Raw genomic sequence first — 23,742 nt, 5'->3', positions numbered from 1 at the left:
TCAGGCTTTGATTAAAACGTGTAAGAGTCGTGGGTAAGAAAACATAATTATGGAAGTTAAGTGAAAATTTATAATTAACAATTACAGCGCAAAAAAAGTTTAAAACGAATACTGATAACATTAAAAAGGCTATGGATGTTGCTCTTTGTACAATGCCTGAATGACTATATAGTAAGATGTATTAAGTATAAAGAACGAAAACATATTTTAGTTTAAATGATTCGAAAAGTGATGATACCTTGTGCTGTAGTATTAGTGAAAATCAGAAAAGACGATATACATTTTCCGAGTTCGTATGTTAACTAGATGATAAAGGGAAGTTATTATTGATAATCATGTTAAGCATCACGAAAATACCGTCACCAAACGTTGCGAAATTGACAAATAAAATGAATAAATGATGTAAATGAGTCAAGTAAATAATTGAATATAGTGTGCCAACTTTAATGATAGTTTATGGCAGTATGATCTTTATGACTGAATATGAATGTATATTACTATGTTGCTTCGTAGCCACTAATTGTCCGGGCCAAACTAAAAAATAATGCGTGAGTCAAGAGTAACAGTTCATTAACGAAATGGGTAAAGGGTTAACGAAGACAAACACGATCAATGTATATGAAATCATCATGATACCATAAATTACGTACTATATATATCAATTAAAACACGAAATACAGGGTGACCCTATTAAACAGAACCCATACATTTCTCAATCACTTCTAGGAAAATTTATTATAACACTTGAAAATCTGTTTGTGTATGATAGTACTCAAAAATTTCAGTAATATAGGACGTTTTGCACAACAATAATGTTCTCTCTAGAATATGTTCCAATTGACTTGGGTTCCGTTTTGGAGGGTCACCCCATAGGTTATGTTAATTGCTCTGAATATAAGTCTCCGTTTCCATCAGTTTAAAACACTCCTTTCATTTGAACATTAATATAAGATTGCATAAATACAGATGAAGAGTCGAAGTTGTAGTGAAAATAAAAGTCTCGACTGTACAGCTGAGTTCACAGTTATCAAAGGTCTTTCGTCATAATGTTTTATTTGCAAATGATTGCTGCATCCGAAGTTAGTAACAAACTTTAATCGAAATCCTTCCCATGACAACAACAACAATAGAGACGATGCTCCAAATTAATAACCCAGTCCATTGAAACATTGCGCAAACTGTGTCGTCCACTTGATGCTGAACCATATAGTTTCCTATGACTCCTGATATAAAATATAAAAAATAAAGTTAAAAAGAAATTAACCGCTTTTTTGAGTTCATGAGAAATACCAAAAATAGGATTAGGTTACATTTTCAATATGAAGTAAAATCAAGGTCTAGCCGTCTTACCGATGACTCCCCATATAACAAGTAACAAATCGCAGTTTAAGGGACAGCGAGACCTGACGTCGACGTCTGAATCGTCAATGCGACGGATGTGTACGAACTCAATGATTGTCCCAACGAAAAGAAAGACGGCATGTGCGGTCCACCAGACAACCAAGAAACCATCGAGGGAACAGCCTAAATTACGTAGGGCTCCTGAAAAAGAAGAAGTATTCATGTCAATTACGTTGTTCCCATAAATGATAAATAACAATATATTATTTGCACTCGAAATTTTATCTTAGTTTCATAAAAAATTGAAACTTTCTGTTAAGAATTTCAATGTTTAATTTTTTATTGTGTTGTTTAAACATATTTTAATAAATATGTAATACCTTACCTAGTGTTACACAAGTAGCAACGTAGAATATCAACATCGTGGTATATACATACTGCCACACTGTAAATAAACACAAAAAATATAATTATATAAAGGCAATATCAAAACCATTCATTATACAACACAGCCACTAAAATACACAATTAGACTACTTGTTTTGCTTTTCCTGTTTTAAGAGAATAAAGGATTATAACATAGCCATGACAATTAATAAATTTATGTGGCATGTATATTGTAGAAGGAATTGAATACTACTAAAGTACTGGAGTACCTAATACTTATCACTTCCATATTCTATTTATATCATTGGCCCATGTTTATACTTACAATGTGTTCGTTTTCCTTCCCCGACCGATACAACAGATTCAGTGACGTCCTTCCCTTCCTCTACTTCTGTAATTTTGACATCCCACTGAACCATTTTGACCACAATAAGTATATTAATATTAATAAGAGTAAAATCTGTAAATAAAAATATAACAATGAATTAAGTACAAAAATGTCAATTTCCCAACTTTACAACTTAATCCCTGCCGTGAAATTAAATCTTCTTGAAAATCCTTGATTTAAACCAAAACCAAAACTGTTGCGGATTAAAACACTGTTGAGCACACAATTTTTACTGAACTTTGTCAGATCCTCTCACTTTTGTATAGTCACGGAATACCCAAATTATTATCATTCGTGGTCCACTTGCTCCATATGACTATGTCGCTTTCATTACATATAGCGTGTTCCTATGAGAAGATGACATAGACAGTTTGAAATGTTCTGCTGTCGTAGTACATCCTATTTATAGGCGTCGTGGATTAATTGTTCTATGTATATTTTAATGAAAATCACCTTAGGATTGGCATAGATCAAATTAATTTACAAAAAAAAATCGAAACTTCTTTAATTTAAACACGTATTACGCCATAAGAACAATCGTCATGAAATACCACTATACCAGAATGCAGAACTCGTACCAAATAAACAATGGCAATAATATTGTTTTGCAAAGCGACCAGCAATAAATAGAATATTTCCACATTGTTATATTTTACGAATAGGCTATTTTTGCAAAATATTCAAACTTGCCATTGTTTGAAAGACGGAACTAAGGGTTGTAAAACCTGGTGGATACCGAAGACACTTCACGGTGCTATTTTATATTTATCCCAAGTACGAATAACTTGGGAAATGGAAATAGGAAAAATACCAATAATGCTCAGTTATATTGCAATACTCATATATATATATACCGTATATAGTGGGAGCGTATTTTTGATTTATAAAATTAAGTTGTTAAAATGTTAAAACGATGTTTGTTATATACATTGTTAACGTTACCATTCAGACGCTAGGTAAAGATTTTTATAGTTCCATTGCTTTACGTTGCGACCGGATCATTGTTGGTAAGAATTACTACATACGGAGCCTATAGAAATATTGAATTATTAATATTAACTGCCTTAATTATGTCCAATCAAATATTTGATAACTGAAAAACGAAAAGCTGCATAATATCATATCATGAACGTAGCGAGAATAGCACATAATATTTTACTAAACAAAACAACACAAGAAATACCCATGCCCCTGTCTGGGTTTCACCCGGGTAATTTTTATATCCCAGAGTTTGAGAGCAGAACCATTTACTTTACAGTCTTTGTTACTTGAGACATTTTTAAGCAACAAAAGAGTTGCGCAAGTGTTTGAATTTCTTAACATGTCATTTCAAAATAATATCGCAATGTCAAGACTAGTACATGCCAGGAAATTTTGGTTGAATGTTGCAACACGCAACGCTTTTTTAACATCGCAATCAAAATCTTCTATCTAACTAGCAGATAATACCTATTATAACTGTATAATAGACGCTGAGATTTATTTCAAATGCAATCTACTGCATACTTACATCCACCAAGATTTTTTTATTATGATCGAAACATAAGTCGAAAGTAACAAAGGTATATTTTCGTTTTGTTACATTCTTAACGCAAGTCATACGGTATTTCAAACGGCAAACATATGACACAAGTAGTAAGTACTTCTTATTTGCACACATTTCCGCTTTTTCTCCCCGATCGTCAGAGCGCTTATTTATATAAATTAACATATATTCATGCTTGACCAACTGCAGTTCTTCTACATGTCATACCAGGCAAATTATACAACACGATGCTTTTGAATGAATTGCCTCCTAAAGCCACATCTTGTAAAATATTTTGTGGTTATGAAGTTTTATTCTGTTTGTCAAAACAACCAAATTTTATCTACGGCATATTTATGTCACCACGCGTTAAATAACATAATACAACTGAAAAGTGCTTGATACGCGTATGTATTCGAATTAATTTGAATAGAACAAGAACATGCTACGGAGTTTGTTTGCTCACTAAATAAATCGAAGCTATTTCTCCAAGTATCTATTGCATTTGACGATTTATTCCCAAAATTGATGATCGGTAATTGTTCATATTTTATCATCACTATTTTAAAACCGTAAAATTTCCTTGAAATTCAATCGTTATTTCAGCTTGTGCAATATAGTTGTTTTTTAATACAATAGCAAGGTATCCAGTGGCAAACAAACTTTCATGTTTGTTATCCACAAATTTCTGAGCCATGGTGCAACTTAAACGTTCTCATTGGTATTTATAGAAAACACTTCTGTGAAAATCAACCTGGGAGACAGAATTTCTAGACAACGCATTCAAATATAATGATCTGGGTTTTCCTGGCTATTCATCAGATATTTATTACGCAATAACTATGGCTTATATCTATATTGTCTTTATAATACGCAACATTATTATTCGAAATCGGAAATTTGATATCCAATTTGACAGTCACCACACTCCAGTAATCGAATAGCTAATATCACAAATATGCAAAAATTAATTTACTTTACGTGTATTTGTACTGGTACATAAAAATCGTAAAAGTCATACTTACGTCTAGGTTGTAATCTTGAGTCAACAACAAAGAAAATGTTCGCACTCGATATGAAAGAGGAACTTTAATTCATATGAAAGGTTACGCAAACTCATTGAAACGACATAATATTTTAACGAGAATATCGATCGGACCGAATACTTATCGATCGAAAGTTAGGAAACTGCGGTTTCGATTCATTCGCTCTGACTCTATAGTTACACCGCGTGTCCCATTACTAATTAATTTATAACTCGCTAATTATACGACATAACACATCCAAAATCAAAAGGCTTCTGGTCCGAGATATGATGAATGCACATGCAAAATTTGGAGCAGATTCAACCCCGCTTTCGTGAGATATCGCGTAAGATACGGAAGTGTCTAACAGACAGACAGTAAAACAAACAAACAAACAGACAGACAGACAGACAGACAAATACCTATCAACATACTTACCGATCAAGATCGATAAGTAATAATATCGGGATCTTCTGGACCTTATTCAAAAAAGAATACCAAATATGATTGGCTTCCAATTAGCGTTCCAATGATGAAAAGTTGCGTCGCCGTGCTTGTTTCACGGATATTATAATGGACTGTTCTTCTGAACCTGTCTCTTCAAAACAATTCTCAGTCGCCAAACTGGGTTGGATGTGATCTACCATCAGAAAACTATCAGGGTAACTACCAGACGCGAAAAAAGAATTTCGAGGCCAAGTTTTTTTCCCATGTACTTCAGTTATGTGGAATTCACTTCCTAATGGCTGGTCGTATTGACATGAACTGCTGTGAGTATCGCGTCAATAGGTATGTAAACCGAAGCGCAATTCTACACAACAATTCTTTATACTCTCAGTAAGTCTTACACTTTTATGATCGCGGGTAATGTATATGATATTCTTGGAATTTCAATCTCACACGAATACTATTTTACTAATTAAGCAAAAGCAATAAATCAACGCAAAATATTTCTTCATGAAATACTTTAAATACACCTAATTCTATCCTTGTATATTGCATTTGTACACACTTGTACGCCATGGACCGGGGAATAACCGTGGTAAATTACCAAAAGGAAAATTGAGTTTGCGCAATTTTTTGCACTCCCAACTTTACACATTAATAAACGAATGAATAACGTTATCTCTCACTGTGACATTGGTTTGTCAAATATTTCAAACTGAGTGAAAATTCCGATGATTGAATTTTGTGTTTTTATGAAGATATAACAATATGTAAAAGCTACACGCCTTATAAAAGTTGGTGGTACTTATAACCCGTTTGTTTACGCAGAACACTAAACATATCGACAAATCTTTACAAATATCTGTGGTAATTGAGATATCATTATTATCCTTTACAGTTTACACCTCTAGATTTAAACGATTGATCCAATAAGATTTACCTCATGGTAAAGTGAGTGAAAACCTAACCAAGGAACTTTGAGCATTTGCATCACAATCAGACTATACTCAGTAACAGTACCCAATTAACAGAAACACCATGTAGGATCAGCTCAGCAATATGACTGTAACCATTACTAACTGTCGTGCTTTTGTTGTCTTTAATCGAGCAAATAGGTAAGGAAATACGACTAAAGTTACACTACCGAAACGTGGAAATTACCAAACTGAAGGCTGTGATCTACATCGTCAAATCAAAACGTTTTTTGCGTCATATACTACTTCTGCTATCATAGAACGGAGCAAATATTTTTAGGTGAAAACGTAAACATTTCTCAACTGAACCCTAAAGATAAACAGCATCGTTGTTTACCTGAAGTTGGGCAGCATGGAACTATACAAGAAACGGATTCGGAGCGTGCTTATATTCAATAATCGTACAATTCATGTTACATGAAGGAGCACTCTCTCCCGGACAGTAGTCGTCGAGTAAACAAAGTGATATTTATTAAACTCGAAAGTCACAGCCTGATTATGGTTTTGTGATAAATTGAACGGAGTGTGTATCAAAAGTGGCTGTTAATTTCAGTTTCTAATCTAAGATGTTTTGGAATTTTACCAGCTGGAAAAGCTACAGCATATATGGATTTCTTCATAAAAATCAAGGCAGTTAGTTTAACAAACCGTATCGACGCAATATGCTTTCATGAGCACGTTACGCTTGACTGTATGATTGGACTGTTAATTTTATTTCATTCGCATGACAAGATAAAAAAAATTCGCAGTTATTTAACTGTAACTATGCTCAATTTATGCATGAAACAATCCTTATCTTGCGGTAACCGGATTGGATAACCAAAACTTTTATTATGAGCGTTTTTAAATTGATTTTAGGTAATTGACTTATGCCTTCATTATTAGCGTACGCGAGATGTAATCGCGTCAGCTTGTAGCATTTTGCTTGACTCATCCAGTTACAGAATTGCGCGGGTGATTGATGTCGTTGTATTGTTGGTAAGTTGACGAACGGTTGTTAGAACAACACATTCAATAACTTGCTGAGGATTATTTGTTAAGCAGTTGAAATTTATTTTAACCACATTTCACACACGCTGTAGTTTAGGAGAATAGCTTTGTTATTTCATCATGGGGGTGACTCGACCACCCCACGTTATCCATGCATTGTATTGGAGGCGCACAGGAACGTATTTCAAGACGTACCAACGCATCCACGAATCCACGCACCCATTCATACAACACATGACTACACTCCCATAATCGCTACAAACTTTGAACGTTGGTTACTTGTTTGTGAGGTGTCGTGATCTGTTTTTTTGAAACAATTATATCTGTCAAATTTAGTCGGAATTTCATTGTTCAAAAAATTGGTTTTGACAGAATTTATCAGAAAAATTCTCAAAATTTGCTGAAATTAAAAACAATGTCATTTCAACATGTATACCAAGAGTAAAGGTTCAACATTTTGATATTTGAAAATTTATTTAAAATTCATTGAGCTGTGATAATTTTTTATGTAACCTTATTCAGATCATGATAGAGAGCCACAAGAAGATAATTCGTCCAGCCCAACTGATATCTGTATCAACCCATACAGTCTCGGTAGCCGACCTATTATAAAGGAAAAAATTATATTTTGGAGTAAACACATCTTTTCTAAATTATTTTGATTTGAGATATTTCCATCGGGCAACAGGAAAAAATGGATACTTAACAGAATTTTGCAAGGTTATTGTTCTTTTTTTTATATCATTTAATTATACTATAGGTAAATCTGGACTCATTTTCGTCATTACGCAGCTAGAGCTTAGCTTTCACTCATTTATAATATGTTAGCTTTTCAGATACAGAGCCAAATATTGAAGAAAATAGAAACAGAATATACGAAATGAAAATATACAATACACATTCCCACCGACGGCGCTATTGTCCATGCTTTTGGTATTATACAGTTTTATATGGCCCGGCAAACTTTTTGAGTTCATCGGTACTGTATCCCCTATGACCCGCATACTTGATTTGAACAATAAACATTGGACTGTTTCACTGAAAAAAAAATTAGTTGTGGGAGGTTGGTACACTTTTTTCTTTTGTATATTGAGACCTATGATCTGTGCAATTTATTTGACATTGCAGCACTAATGGGGCAATGTAGTTTTTATTCAGCGACTAAGAAATTTCTAAACGATACACATTTTACCAAAAAATACTTTGAAGGACGTTTTTTAAATGTCCCACTGCGCCCCGTTGGTTGGGTACATTCGGACACATCCTTTAACAACTTTTTTCCTTACTACCAACTTGGCACAGCCAGTTTTTTTCGCGAACTCTACGACTGAAATAAAAATAAAGTAAAATTTAATAATGCAGAAAAATAAAATTGACAATACCTTTAATGAGCACTAAGTAGCAGAATTGAGTCTTTTCGCAACTCAACGGGGGTCGATTCCCCAAGTTTGAAGAGCTCTGATCTAAAGAACTGTGGGACCTCAAATTAGTAGATTTAATATCTTCAAAATCATTTTCCAAAATATTCCAGACATTTTTTAAATAAATTCAAAACAAATTTACCGCATTGGCAGCTGAAAACAACTGTGGAGACATACTACTTGCTGAATATTTTAGATTCTTGTGATTAAATATGAAAGCAATTCATTGTTTTGCTTTTGGATTATGCCTAATTTCAATCAATTGAAGATCTCGACAAAGACAGTTCTTCGTTAAAATGGCCACAAACGGGTTTTGCGTGCCCAAAATAAACAAAAAAAAAAAGTGACGAGACAAATTGTTAGTTGCTTGTAATAGATTGTTTTTTACCCTAAGTTCCGATCGTGACCGAGCATAACGGGAAAATTTTGCATTTCTTGCAATTTACAGCGTCTGAATTAGTGTTTAAATAATATTTAGTATATATCCATCGCGGATTTTATCGTTATCCGGGTGTCATTGATGATAATATTGTTTCAATTTAAGTTGGCGGGACCAAATTGTGAGCATAGAAAAGCATCACAAGCCCGCAAAAAATATTTAAATCAGCGCCGACTCCAAGAATGAAACAGGATTTTTGGTCTCCAATGTATGAGGGAAATTTGGTGATCGGGTTCACTCCCCTTATTGTTCTTCGCATTTAAACAAATACATTTTGTACAAAAACGGACACGTGTGAACCGGACGATGCTGAAACGTGAAAACCGCACAGACACATAGATATATACCACCAGAGAAGTGCCCCCCAGTCCGGTTACCGTACCATGTTGGGCATGGCAATAGTTGGCCAGCTACCGTATTGTACATAAATCCTGTACATATAAATCCTACACGTCACGCTTAGGGTGAGCAGAGGTGCGATGGCATGTTATTATTACGGATTTCTATATTTAACTGAAGAGAAGTATGAAGACCAGTGGTTCTCAAACGGTGGGGTGTACGAGATGGGGCACGAAACTCGACTAATTCTAAAAAGGGGGCGAGGCTTTAAAAGTTTGAGAACCACTAAGATCCTCTGGTTGTGACCAGTAAGAAACACCTAGGGAAAAGCACAATGCGCCAAAATAATAATCCTCCAAGTGATAAAGACTATGTATATTTCATACAGTATTAAAAAGGCAAATTGCGTACATAATATTCCGGATATTACATATATGTAAATAATGGGAAATTTTTTTTCTCAGCAAATGTAGTTTATGAGCAAAGCAAAGTTTTTCATTATTTTCAAAATGTATAATTGGTCATCATCTCGTAAAATACTTCTGAACAAAGCAGCTATAAATTTAAAAAAAATGGTTGAAGAAATATATCAGCAGTGGTAGTATTTAAGACAGCTTATAAAAATAATAAAATGCATACACATCCGAATAATACAAATTCATTAAAGATTTCAATAAAAAATATTAAAACAATTTTAAACACACAGAAGAAAAACAGTAGATCTAAAACATTTGGAAACACTATGGCATTATTAGGGTATGGCTTGGCTTCCACCTACAGCAAGCTTCCAGATCGTATTGACAGCAATTAGGACTTTTTATCTATGTGCAAAATACTCAAAATATGCACACATAGTAATATATTGAAGACATAGGAGAATATAATATGATGAGGATGTTGCAGAAAATTATATACAATCTACCTAATAAAATCTGTGAGTCAATTCATAGAAAAAAATGTTATATTTTACAGTATGTATCTCACAAATTTGACATGGTGGTCATCATATGCCTCATTGATCAGATAAGGTATTCTAACTAAAGCAGACCTCATGTTAAGTAAACCTTTTCTCCCTAATAACAGTACAATAATCTCATATCATGGCAGTGGTACATTGCATAGTTTTTTAAAAATTTACAAAATGAAAAAAAGGAGGATAAAATAATTTGGCATGTGTTTCTGAATTCCATAGTCGTTCAATCACTGGCAACAAACAAATAAAGTTGACAAATGGAAAAAACTATCTATGAAGAGTTACACACGTATGGATGTACACATAGAACGATTTTGATATAGATGCCATTTTGGGTGGCCGTAGCTATACTTTGGCAAGCTCTTTGACGTAATCTTTGGATGGCGGAGCCAAGTGGGTGTTATGAATAACATATGAAAAAGTCGATGTGACCCGTTTAGTGAACATGCGCTAAATTGTGTATGTATGTATGAGTAGTAGTACCATTTTTCCAAGTATAGCAATGCTGCAATATTCACGCTCGAGCTGTTAATCATCATTTCTTCTTTTGTCGAAATGATAAAGTCTTCAATAATCTTGATCCAAACATTGACCGCACTGATCTTGATTTCTTTTTTTCAGATAATCTGGAACCAGACCCATCATCAGTGGATTTCAAGTTGGCAGGCAATGATGAGCATGACAAATCATCATCTAATTTTAAGTTTTTGTTATACGCTTGGGAAGAGCTTGCAACTGCAATATCATAACTAGGCAACATAGACTGTGATGTCGTTTCATTAACCGAAATTGGAAGTGAATCTGCAGAAATCTCCAATTCTGTCAGAACAGAGTCATTTACTACATTGTTATTAATAACACTACGATCACTTATACTGAAAAAAGCAGGTGGGCCATATCCTGTAGTAGTAGTTGCTAGCTGAGAAGGAGGGATAGATTCCAATGTGTCATGTTCCACATTCGTATCACTTTGAAAAGAAAAATTGTCTTCTCTAAAGCTTCGACAGGTGGGTGAGAATATATCATTCATGGAACTGTAAGATTCCATGGGTTGTTCTACAAATGAGGGATGAACTAGATCAAAGTTTTGTTTTTCAAATTCTTCCACTTTTTGATTGGCCGAGTCAGACGTTTCTTGTGGTTCTCTACATCCTGTGGAGCTCACGACCACACTGATAGTTCTATGCATCACAGACGAAGAATGACCAGGAATTGATTCTATAGTCGGACAAATTGATGGTGGCATTACAAAAGTACCATCTCCATGCTCGCAAGGAGACCTATTTTTGAGCTGATCTTTTATTTCTGTGTGCTTGATATGTTTAGAATTTTCAACATTAATTCCATTAGAATCAAAACGAGCAGTTTCTGCATGACTGTATTCACTTCCCAGATTTTCTTTGTCCGCTATGCTTTTTTGTTGTGAAGAATGTTGTGTAGATGGAAATGGAATCGATTTACTGAAAGCAAGTTTGATACGATTCTCAAAAAATTTTTCAGAGAAGAACAGAGGCGATATTGTAGCCAAATCTAACGGCAAATCTGCTTTTTTCACTTCGCTATCCATGACGACAACAATGACAGAATACATTTTTTCTTCGTTGTCAAGCATATCCTGTATTGACATGTCAGTTCTTAGCTGAAGCCAGAAATTTGAGATGAATTTCTTTGTGATAACAATACAGGTATACCTACATACTTTCAATGCACTTTGTAGAACTTTCCTTTGTGGTAATCCGGGAGGAGCATCTCGCGTAAAGTCGAAAATTTCTAAGTTTTGAGGTTTTAAATACTCCATTAACTTATCTAGATAATAGCTGTTTTCATCTGGATCATAAATTAAAAGCACATCATATCTGTATTCCATGGATAACTGACTTTCACGTATTGAATACGGACAGAATTCACTGCTTTTTGAGTTGGTGGACGAGGAAGTGAAAGTTTGACTCGAAAACTCAGCAGTTTTTAAAATTCCGGAATCATCAGAATTCTTTCTCCAATCAGACTTGCCAGATCCATCCATTTTTAGAATATCTTATTCAATAATTACATATTTTTACTGTTTTAAAAGCAAGGCACACTAGATTAAAAAAGTGTTAAACCAGTCAAAACCTGGCTGCAACAACTACGATATTATATGAGTCAATGTTTACCAATACGGAAAACACAAGACAAAAAGCTCATTCACCATTGTTCAATAAAAAGAAAAGGATGAGCTTAAATGTATTTAGCTATTACTAAAGCTGACCTCAAGCAATTCCCTTATATGCTGTATATCTACGATTCAAGATTATTTTACTAAAATTTTAAGAATTTGTGCCAAATTTTCGCTGCAGAGTGGTTTGTCAATTGACACTACAAAAAAGATATTGAGAACTCTTAAATACACAGAATTCTTCAAAAAAAAAAAAATCCCAAATATTGTAGACAGGCAGGCAAATTGAACCATATACATTATGCATGCAAATGTCAAGAAACGCAAATAACAAAACAGAAAGACTGCAATGCCAGAGGCAAATGACAATATTTACAGAAAGTTTTTAGAATAATTTTAATCTTTATTAAAACTGTATAATGAATTTCTTAGGGACGCACCAGAATATTTGTATAATGTCATGTATATATTATATAAGTATCAAAACTCATTTAAAACGAATAAAGTTTAATAAAAATTTATACGAAACATAAAAACTGATTACTTGCAGACACATATTTTGGTTTAATGAATTGATAAATTAATGCAATAAATAAAAAATAATTTGATGGTGTTGCTTTAGTACGTTAGGCAGCATAATCCCAAACAGAATCTCTTCACAACTTTTAGTAATATCAACACATCAGAATACACCAAAATATATACAAAAAATGAGATGAGCATTGGGCATAATTATCCCACCAAATAGGCATTTAATGACTATGGTCCATTACTGTGTATGTTACTTTACTATCATGTTTTACATTTTTGGCCTTGTAGACTTAATTAACGAGCTTTGTAAAAATAACAAATGGCATGGCGATAACTTATTAGATAATTACCACTTTTGTCATGGTTCAATTACTCCAGCAGAAAATTTCTTTCTGCAACAAAAAAATTTGTTCAAAATTTTGGATTGCATAAAATGATGGCATATGGATATTAGCATAGCATATGATTAATTAAAAGATGAATTATTTTGAATTAGCCAAAAACTTTTCATTAATTAGGATAACCAATTCAATTATAAAATATCCTTCATTTAATTATCCTAATTACTAAGTTGTTCAGTAAATATTATATACCGATAATACATACACTAATATACATCAGCCTGTATAAAATATTGTATATTACAATAAATAGACAGTATTCAGACACAATGTGGAACTTCATAAACATCTGACATATTTATAAAAAAAAGGCTCATAAATTATAAAGGGTGATGATATAATTTCACTGTCTGAATGAGCCAAAATAAACAAGACCTGAATTCACAAACATCTATAGTACAAATATGACTTCAAAAATCGTAATATTGTTGAGCAAGTGGGATCATTGAACTATGGTACTTAAAAGTGAGTTGGAACATTCAAATGGTCAAAAAAAGATTTTGGAAATATATATTATGTACGAATTTAATTTTTTGGCGGATTTACCCACTATAAACAAGAATATTGTAAAAACGTAAAAAAGGATCAGCCTGTATCTCTAATGTAATTGTAGATAAAAAGTGGATAGCTGAATTAGAAAAAAGTTTACTATACGTTACTGTTATGTAGAAACTACTTTATTTTGGAATGACTAGAATCTTCTCCGTTCGACATCGTCTGCCCAATTTATTACACGTTGTGTGTGGTGGACGACATGGGATTTGAACCTTCGATGACTTTATAGTTAAGCCTGACGCCTAAACCACTAGGCCATTGCCTATTTCAAATGTTTAAAAAAATATTATAGGGCCTATTAAAAAAAACTAGCTGAGCGCATTTATGGTAATTCATTCTAGGATCTGAGATTAAAATTCAAAGTAATTACAGTTAGTTTTTGGCAGCCTAAAAATTTTATAATAAATTAAAAATTGTACCATACAAATAAGAGAACAATTAAATAGGAATTTCAAAGTTTTGGCACAAAATATTTTGAATTATAATAAATAGTAGAATTTCTATGAATTGATATAACACCTATAGGAATGCTAAAAATCATAACTTTCAGAATTGCATGTCCCACTGCATGACAGACCACATTGGTCTTCATTGACAACTTCCACACAATTGGAAGGAGTTTGTCTTTGATCAGAATCTCTTTGCTCATCTGCTGTATGAGGTACTCCAACATCAAGAATCGGTTTTCGAATTGAACATGGACGTTCACACGTTTCAGGGTCATGTAATAAACCCTGTCTTGAAGAGTTTAAATTATAATAGCAAACACAATTATCCCGATCAATTGAACTGTTTTGATTCTGCCATTGTTTGCGGATCTTTCTTCTAACTTTCCAAACGCGAATAAGTAAAAAAGTAGATAATGAACCAGCAACAAATACTCCGATTATTATTCCAATCATTTCCGCAAGAGAACTTGAACCAAGACTATATTGTTGGTCATTATTGCTTAAGACAGAATTAAAAACTGTCGTGTTTATCATATGTGTCTCAAAATGATCTATTGTTGATATTTCGTTCGTTTTATCTTCTAATTTAAATTGAACTCCATTTGTCGTATTAGATACTGAATTTTGTTTAGTAATAACCCGATTATCGCCATGATATGTACTTTTTGAACTTACTGTACCAGATTGCGATGAGGTAGAAATCGAGGATTCATCCCCAACTTTGGTAGTCGAAGGCATAATCATTGTTGTCGTTACTGGAAGCACTGGAGTAGTGAAGCATAGCGTTGAATTTTCAATTTGAAACCATACAAACGTAGTCCTTAATCTCATTTGAGATTTTACACCATTACATGTAGATCCATGAAATATATTATTATTCATTTGACGACTAATATGTATAGCCACACGCCCACCATCCTTGTTAGCAAAAATACCAGAATGAAGTGCCGCACAACACAAGCTAGATGATTCATGATATGGATTCGAGCCTGTGACTCGGCACATTGGTCCAAGGCATGAACCGGGACATTCAAAGACGATGTCAGAAGTTTTGATATTTCGTTTTTCGATGATATTTTCCAATGACGTCTCGCATCCAATGGAGCCCAAATCTTTCAAAGAACTACCAAGTTCTGGTATAACAGTTACAGCCAGTGCAATCAGCATCCAATACAAAGCCACATTCTCCATCCAACCTTCTACTATGCTTTATCCAACTACATTGAAACATTTAGTATAATTGATAGTACATAATAAATAACTATAAAAATCTGTCAAAAATACGGAACAGAATTAGGAAAACCATGAATTTGGCAAAACATAAAATTGCAACTTATATGAGAAAGTTTAACATCGGCATTCAATAAGTAATGAAGAGAGTGGAGTCACATAATGATTGGGGCAGTATTGTAACTTATATAACCTCATATTGAAAAATAACAAAAGTTCTTTAAAAACATTCATTGATATGATGGCAATGGAACACAATATGAACTACTTCAAACAATATTATTATTATAAGCTTGTAACATACGACAGATAGCCGTGGGCTGTTGCCTTAGTTCGTTATCTGATATACAACTAAAGTCCATATTACATAATTTGTTAAATTTAATCTATTCATTATCGCTGTTGATGTAGGCTGTTTCCAATAAAAATATAACGAAATCATATTTCTCAGAAACGTTTCAAAACAAACCCAGCTTGAAATACACAAACAATATACGTGAGACACTGTTATCACAGGAAATTTAACTATGACCCAAACAAATAAAATTATTAACTGATATACCACAAAGATAATTGGTTTGAATTATAGCTGGACAGTTATGCAAGAAAAATTGTCAATACACTACAACAGGGTTGCACAACTCAAATGAGGATACGTGCCAAATTTTTCAAAATAATCTTGTCGTGTGCCACGCACAATTGTGGTATTGTAAATTAACTCCCGCAAAACAAACAAATTTCAATAATAATAACATAATAACGGATATTTATTTATTGAAACAATTTAATGTCCTGAAATACTGCTGATTTTGATATAAACGTGTTATTTTAATGTATATCATAAATAATTTTTTTTTTACAAAACCGTTCGCGTGCCACGTTTGAGCGCATGGCGTGTCAAATTTGGCACGCGTGCCCCGTGTTGTGCACCCCTGCGTTACAAGATTTAACCTATTTGTGAACTGTAAATTTTCAGAAATTAGGCAGTATTCATCTGATTTTGATTATTCAATGTAAAAATGTAATTGCTAAACCGTTGCTGGAAGTACAGCTTATGCCTGAATAATTTCAGAACTCAATAGGTCAAGCGCAAATCTTTTAGAAAATCACTATCAAACCAATTTCTTATTGCAGCAATGTTTGTTTTTAAAAATATTCATTTTATATGTTGTTTCTTTGTGATTTATCTTGGATTTATCATTATGATATTTATCATTATAATCCCGGTATGTAGCATTAAATGCATATTCATATATAGGGGATGTAAACCGATAGAATACCTCGAAACACAAATCATGTGTCTTAAATTGATCGAGTTGTTTAAAGCAGGGGTGCACAACTCAAATGAGGATACGTGCCAAATTTTTCAAAATAATCTTGTCGTGTGCCACGCACAATTGTGGTATTGTGAATTAACTCCCGCAAAACAAACAAATTTCAATAATAATACATAATAACGAATATCTATTTATTGAAACAATTTAATGTCCTGAAATACTGCTGATTTTGATATAAACATGTTATTTTAATGTATATCATAAATAATTTTTTTTTTACAAAACCGTTCACGTGCCACGTTTGAGCGTATGGCGTGCCAAATTTGGCACGCGTGCCCCGTGTTGTGCACCCCTGCACTACAAGACAGTAAATAATTACTTATTAATGATTTGTATTGAATCATGTTAGAGCAGTTCAAGAGTAGAGCAGAACCAATAATGAAAGTCATTGCTGGAAAGGTAGATAATTGGATAATTGGATTAGATTAGTTCTTCCAATAATACAAAAATGAGATTTCAGTTCAAAATTTTTGTACAAATCATTAAACTTAGATCATGGTAATGGATTGTAAAAATGAATTTACATCCATTATGTGTACTTACAAAGAATTAAATAGTTTGATTCACCATTTCTTGTAATAAAACATAAAAAGAGCGATAAAAAGATTGCCCCTAAAAAAGTAGACAAGGTTCAGTAACCTTTCCTATTTTTTCTCATGATCTCATGATTTTACTTGTTAAAAAGGTGTTATTAAGAACATTATCACATTGATATTGTATTTTTGTTTTTAGTCAATAAAAAGCATATTTGTAGAGTCTCAGTAAATAAAATTTTTGATTCATTTCAGAATATTTTGTACTTTGCCATGTTGTATTGTGTTATTCACTGAAGTACACAAATAACTTTTTCTTTGCAATCCCATATTCATGGCTTCAAATATTTTGACTTATGGTCATTTGTCAATTAATGGACATTGACTGCTCGTCAGTAATTGGATTTCAATCATTCTCTTGTTTCATACTTTTTGCTTTTTTATGTTTTTTCTTACTTTTTTCACCCAGTTCATCCCTTTTCTTTTTGTTCTTTTTTCTTTTCAATGAATTTGTAGAGTCATTATGTAATGTTTGGGTAGCACCGTTTATTGAATCATCGTTATTTGTTTCTTTATCCTTTTTTTTCTTCTTTTTTGGTTTTACCTGTTCGTCAAAAGTGGGCGATTTTAATTCCGGTTTAGCATTTTGCTGTAGCAAAGATATTTCTGATTTTGAGTCGAATTCAGTGGAAACGTTACTTACAGAATTATCATCTACAGCAATTTTCTTTTTGCGCCTTTTCTTCTTTGTTTTTTGTTCGACATTGTCAATTTTAGCTTCCTGTTTTACATGAGATTGAGCTAATGAACTGTCAAGTTCAAGTGTTTCCCCAGCAATGTCTGTGCTTGTACTAACTGCATGACTTTTCTTTTTCTTCTTTTTAGGTTTCTTTCGAGTTTGTTCAGTTGCTTTCCATTCATGTTTCAGTTCCATTTGATGTTTTTCTGATGATTCTGCACCCATTATATTGACATTATTTTTGCTATCAATATTACTTGTGACAGAATCCTTGCTTGATGTCACTGGTTGCTCAATTTCCTGTATCGTTCCTTGCTTTGTTTTTGACTGGTATGCAAATATTTCAGGTTTAGAAGAACTTTTGGGGTCAGTTATCATAGGTGTTGATGTTTCAATAGGATTAAATAATGGAAAAGTTGAAACAGAGTCTAATTTTGATTTTTTACTTTTCTTCTTCTTTGCTGATTTTGTAACAGAAGGTACTATGAAGTTATTTGTTTTAGAACCTGTTTCGGGTTCGTTTGAAGTGTTCGACTGATTTGAAGATGACAAGAGCGAAAGGGGAATGTTAATTCCAAGTTTTTGTAAGTGATACAGAGCTTGTTGTTGATGTTCGAATACTTCCGAATTCTGGGATGATGCATTACCAACATCAAAAACTGCATCTGGTAAACTTGAAGACGGTAAAGCAACATCCGAATCTAGTAAAGTCCTTTTAGCTGGCGGTGAAAGAAATTCCTCTTTAGCCCCAAGTTTTCTTTTTTTCGTAGAAACTTTACTATCTTTCTGTTTTATTGTTGAGGGTTCAGTTGTGGGCACATTGTTTGTAGTAGCAGGTTCTGAATCTTTTTTATGCCAAGAAAGAATATTACCCAAATCAAGGGATTTTAAAACTTCTTTATCAGCACCACTGAATGTATTTATATTCGAATTTACAGAAGGCTTTTGATCAGACGGTGGAGTAGAGTCAGTTGGATTAGTTGAACCTTCTGTAGTTATATTTTGACCGATTGTTTCAATTTGTGGATTTTTTTTATTTTTCTCTACCTTTTTCTTTTTCGGACTGGTATCTAGGGTATGATTAGTGTTTGTAACAGCTACTGCATTAGTTATGTTCTGCTCTCCCTCATTATCATTATTCTGTCTTTCAGGACTGTTTATATTTTCAGCCCTAGACGGCAGCGGAGTATGCAGCTCAAGTTTTTGAACGACAGTAGGCTTATTGGATGGAAGAATTTTATGCTTAACTGCTTCAGTATCTTTTTTCTTAGGTGAAAATGTAGGTAAATTATCAAATTCAAAATTAGACATTCCGAATTTAGATGACTGAATTGAGGAAGTCTCATTTTTGATCTGTGAATTTTCATCTTTTTTCTTTTTTTCCTTATCAGACTTCTTGTCTTTTTTCTTTTTTTTCTTCTTCTTTTCTATTTCTTGTTCGGCGAACGATTCTGAAAGTGTTGTTGTAGCGTCGGACTCATTTACATCATGTTCCTTTTTCTTCTTAACTTTCTTTTCTTTCTTAGATTTTTTAGGTTTCTTGTTCTTTCGAAAATCAAGATTAATATCCTCTTTTATGCCATTTACGTCCCCAGAACCTGGGGGTAGAATACCTAGATTCGATTCTTGAGAGTTGCCAACAATTTCATCATGCTGACTGGGGAATAAACTTGAATTCATAGTATTGTCTATGATTCCTGAATCGGGGCTATGAATAACCAGGCTGGCTGTGTCAGAAATATGGGCATCATCAGAGTCCACATTTTTTGCCTTTTTTGCAGCACTACGTCGCCTCAATGGTGCTCCTATAATAGACAGTACACCATTCCCATCCTCTTCTAGCTTTGAAATTTTGAGAGAAATTTCATCACCAATTTCAATATTTGAGAAAAAGTCGTCTGTGTTTTTATTTTTATGATGAATGGTTGCATAGAAGCATCCATGTATCAAACATCCAACCGTATTCCCTGTAACTTTATTCACAATTCCGTTAAGAATTTGTCCAATCTTAGGTTGAAACACGATAAAATCACATTTTATATCACAATGCACATACGACTGTGCACCAATTGTTTTTCCATGTTTTTCTAACAGCTTCACAGACTTCTCATCAAAAGCAACTGGCACCCCATGCATATCAGGTGAATATATTTCCAGTTCATCTTTTAAAACGACCATAATGGCTTTCACAATATCAGATAAATATTCACAAGGCATTGGTGTATGAAGCACATGAGACACCAGGACAAGTGAAGATCGTTGCTTACCAACCAGCTCTTTGGCCGCAGCAAAATTGTTGAGTAATGACTTCATTGTTATCTATGATAAATACACAATCAGACAGTGCTTAATTACATTAGATTGGCTACTACATTTGTAGCTTAACAGCTAAAAAAATAGTCAAAATAGAAACTGAGTATAGAGGATAACCATGGCTCGAAACTGGTTTGCATCATTTAATAACTATAAAATTACTAATAAGATTTATTTATATGGCGTGGCCTGGTAGTTACTGATATCTAACAATATGTATGAAGCCACCAAAATTTTTTTAGGGGTAGGGAGAATGGCCACAGTGCTGCACAAAATTAAAGTAAATTTTATTCCAATGCAATTCTAAACACTTATTGGTTGGACTGATGATTCCATGGTAACTTCTGAACTTTATCAAACTTGGTCTCTTCATAATTAAAATCAGTATATTATATATTATGTTTTCATACAGCTTCCTCCATCATCAAGTCCATGCTTCCGAAATAACAAATACCTAACTAATCCCATACCCGACATGGAATGAAAATGAATGGTAACCGTACGAGAGGCCGTGGTTCACCATACAGCCATATGGTTAGGCAGTCTTAGCGTCTTTCCTCTCCCCCCGGGATAAATATGTAAATCCTAATAAACACAAACATTAGGGTCTGTGATAAATCCAGTGGGAATACAAGCTGATGAATTTTATTTTGACTCCATAATCAGCATAACAATAAAATGATTGATAAAAACTGTATATGATATCAGGAGAGCAAACAAAACCTTAGATAAGGTTTAAAACGTACAAAATATCTTAATGTTTATAAGACAGTAAGATGGAAGGTTTCGCTAAGAAGAAGGGGTACCGGTACGGTACTGGTACATCCGTACGTGTTCACTCGCCTAAAATAATTGAAATATTTCACACACGCACCCACAACCATAGAGAAGGTATAAAGTAAGAAGAACATGATAAATTACATAGGTACCGGTACCGTACTGGTAGTAACGAAAATGAAAAAAAAAAAAAATAAATGAATAGTCTATTACCGTATTTCAGTATTTGCCACACCATATTAATAATTTTGTAATGCCGGTGGTTGCCAGTTGCCACTGCCGAATTGATCGATTTTCTATATGGGAGTGAACAGTAAAGATAAACTTTCATCAAAAATATAGGCTACCGGTACGGTATTGCCAAGCTGATTGTAGTTGGAGTCATATACCAAAAATGTCCAACCAAAGTTACCAGGGCCTATTTGGAAAACGTTTGGGATTTCAGTAGACTATATTCGAAACCAGAAGAAAACATTGTAAATATACCGGTACCAGTACAGTGCGCCGAAAAAAACACTGGAGAAACTTGTATTTACTGACTTATACGGTACGGTACCGTTCCTACACTGTGCTAACCACACACTTTCAGACTTATGCTACCGGTAATTCAGATTTACATTTACCAGGGTGCTGTTCACAATGCGCCCTCATTCAGTCTAATCAGTCATTGTATATTATGCGCAATTCCTAATGCGACCACGCATTATCCCAATCAAAGTAACTATAACACTTTGACCCAATGCGCTGTTGATAATACCCTCGTTGTCGGTAATGCGTCGTTCGCAATGTGCCGTCAGGCCCGTCACTGTTCCTAATGCGCTCCTCGTACAAGGCGAACCGGTGGCAAATTTGGCCTTAGTAGTACCGTACGCTAGTACCGATACTATTCTTATCTAAATACATAGGGTATATATTTTATTTAACTAGTCATTATACTTACTTTTATTCCACTAAGATAAACCTTACAATACAATTCGTCATTCGCGGTGTACCGTGTGACATAATAACAAGAGAGCTATGCTCAAATATATGGACACGTAGAGTCACATAATTTTAATGACGTCATAGCGAAAAAAAAGTAATAGCCTTCTGGAGAAAATTTTTATCTTTAACCACTGAAAATTTCAAAGCAATTGGTCCAGTATTCGAAGAGAAAAGCGACTTTTTAAAAACGTGTCAAAGAACAAGAACAACAACATAATATTGAAACGATCGTTATGTCCACTACGTGTCCAACAAAGAGATGAGAGTTGAATTCACGGCGGTACCGGTACCTAACGTAGGTGCGGTACTGAGTTAGCAGTCAGCCAGCATCTTACCTGTACACTGTAGGCCATATACGGTAATTGATCACAGAACAGTTGTTCCCTTGCAAATTTTATGTTGTTTACACTTTGGGACAGATAATTGATCACAGAACAATTCTTCCCTTTCAAATTTTATGTTGTTTCCAGTAGACTCTCATCAAAATAAACAAATATAGTAGGCTACAAGTGCTACAACGCTTGCATTACTGCACTGGTAGGACCGTGAAAGAATAAGTTACGGTAATTTCATTGTGGTAAGACACCGGTACCGGCACCAGTACCAGTATCGTACTTACGTACTGAGCTACCAGTACCGGTTAGCAGTCAGCCAGCATCTTCCCTGTACATTGTAGGCCATATACGGTTTTGATCACAGAACAGTTGTTCCCTTGCAAATTTTATGTTGTTTACACTTTAGGACAGATAATTGATCACAGAACAATTCTTCCCTTTCAAATTTTATGTTGTTTCCAGTAGACTCTCAGCAAAATAAACAAATATAGTAGGCTACAAGTGCTACAACGCTTGCATTACTGCACTGGTAGGACCGTGAAAGAATAAGTTACGGTAATTTCATTGTGGTAAGACACCGGTACCGGCACCAGTACCAGTATCGTACTTACGTACTGAGCTACCAGTACCGGTTAGCAGTCAGCCAGCATCTTACCTGTACACTGTAGGCCATATACGGTAATTGATCACAGAACAGTTGTTCCCTTGCAAATTTTATGTTGTTTACACTTTAGGACAGATAATTGATCACAGAACAATTCTTCCCTTTCAAATTTTATGTTGTTTCCAGTAGACTCTCATCAAAATAAACAAATATAGTAGGCTACAAGTGCTACAACGCTTGCATTACTGCACTGGTAGGACCGTGAAAGAATAAGTTACGGTAATTTCATTGTGGTAAGACACCGGTACCGGCACCAGTATCGTACTTACGTACTGAGCTACCAGTACCGGTACCGAACCTGTAGGTCTGATATTCCGTTCCGCATACGATAGGCTATAAAACTTGCATTGCAGCATTAGTAATACCGCGGAAGGAATAAGTCAATTTCACTGCGTTACGGTACCGGTATGGCAACTTACAAGTACCGACCGACAGTAGCTGTAGTACTGAGCAAGACAATCGATCGCGAAACCGCTTGAAATAAGTGTAA

The 23,742-nt window shown here is 34.1% G+C and overlaps 3 protein-coding genes across 3 annotated transcripts; all 3 read right to left on the bottom strand.

The window, feature by feature from the left end:
* Nucleotides 1-56: 56 nt before the first annotated feature.
* LOC120332690 (uncharacterized) lies at nucleotides 57-4,808 on the bottom strand. Its single transcript, XM_039399991.2, has 5 exons — nucleotides 4,667-4,808; nucleotides 2,054-2,188; nucleotides 1,727-1,786; nucleotides 1,351-1,542; nucleotides 57-1,223 (listed from the first exon to the last, which is right to left on the bottom strand). The coding sequence occupies exons 2-5, from the start codon at nucleotides 2,145-2,147 to the stop codon at nucleotides 1,081-1,083; spliced, it is 489 nt and encodes a 162-aa protein (XP_039255925.1). The 5' UTR covers nucleotides 2,148-2,188; nucleotides 4,667-4,808; the 3' UTR covers nucleotides 57-1,080.
* A 7,494-nt stretch (nucleotides 4,809-12,302) lies between these two features.
* On the bottom strand, nucleotides 12,303-15,532 carry LOC120332860 (uncharacterized). Its single transcript, XM_039400186.2, has one exon. The coding sequence runs from the start codon at nucleotides 15,529-15,531 to the stop codon at nucleotides 14,422-14,424; it is 1,110 nt and encodes a 369-aa protein (XP_039256120.2). The 5' UTR covers nucleotide 15,532; the 3' UTR covers nucleotides 12,303-14,421.
* A 78-nt stretch (nucleotides 15,533-15,610) lies between these two features.
* Nucleotides 15,611-20,579, bottom strand: LOC120332859 (uncharacterized). Its single transcript, XM_039400184.2, has one exon. The coding sequence runs from the start codon at nucleotides 20,490-20,492 to the stop codon at nucleotides 17,847-17,849; it is 2,646 nt and encodes an 881-aa protein (XP_039256118.2). The 5' UTR covers nucleotides 20,493-20,579; the 3' UTR covers nucleotides 15,611-17,846.
* Between the last annotated feature and the right edge of the window lie 3,163 nt (nucleotides 20,580-23,742).

This window comes from Styela clava, chromosome 13 (assembly GCF_964204865.1).
Source record: "Styela clava chromosome 13, kaStyClav1.hap1.2, whole genome shotgun sequence".
NCBI classification, from domain to species: Eukaryota; Metazoa; Chordata; class Ascidiacea; order Stolidobranchia; family Styelidae; genus Styela; species Styela clava.
The sequence above is the reverse complement of the archived record's forward strand: the minus strand, read 5'-3'. Positions and strand labels throughout refer to the sequence as shown.

What these genes read in the sequence shown, in the direction of transcription:
- LOC120332690 (XM_039399991.2), bottom strand. Translation starts at nt 2,147, where the DNA reads ATGGTTCAGTGGGATGTCAAAATTACAGAAGTAGAGGAAGGGAAGGAC. An exon ending in TGCTACTTGTGTAACACTAG is followed by an intron (nt 1,543 to 1,726) that starts GTAAGGTATTAC and finishes CTTCTTTTTCAG; the next exon opens with GAGCCCTACGTAATTTAGGC. An exon ending in TGTTATATGGGGAGTCATCG is followed by an intron (nt 1,224 to 1,350) that starts GTAAGACGGCTA and finishes ATTTTATATCAG; the next exon opens with GAGTCATAGGAAACTATATG.
- LOC120332860 (XM_039400186.2), bottom strand. Translation starts at nt 15,531, where the DNA reads ATGGAGAATGTGGCTTTGTATTGGATGCTGATTGCACTGGCTGTAACT.
- LOC120332859 (XM_039400184.2), bottom strand. Translation starts at nt 20,492, where the DNA reads ATGAAGTCATTACTCAACAATTTTGCTGCGGCCAAAGAGCTGGTTGGT.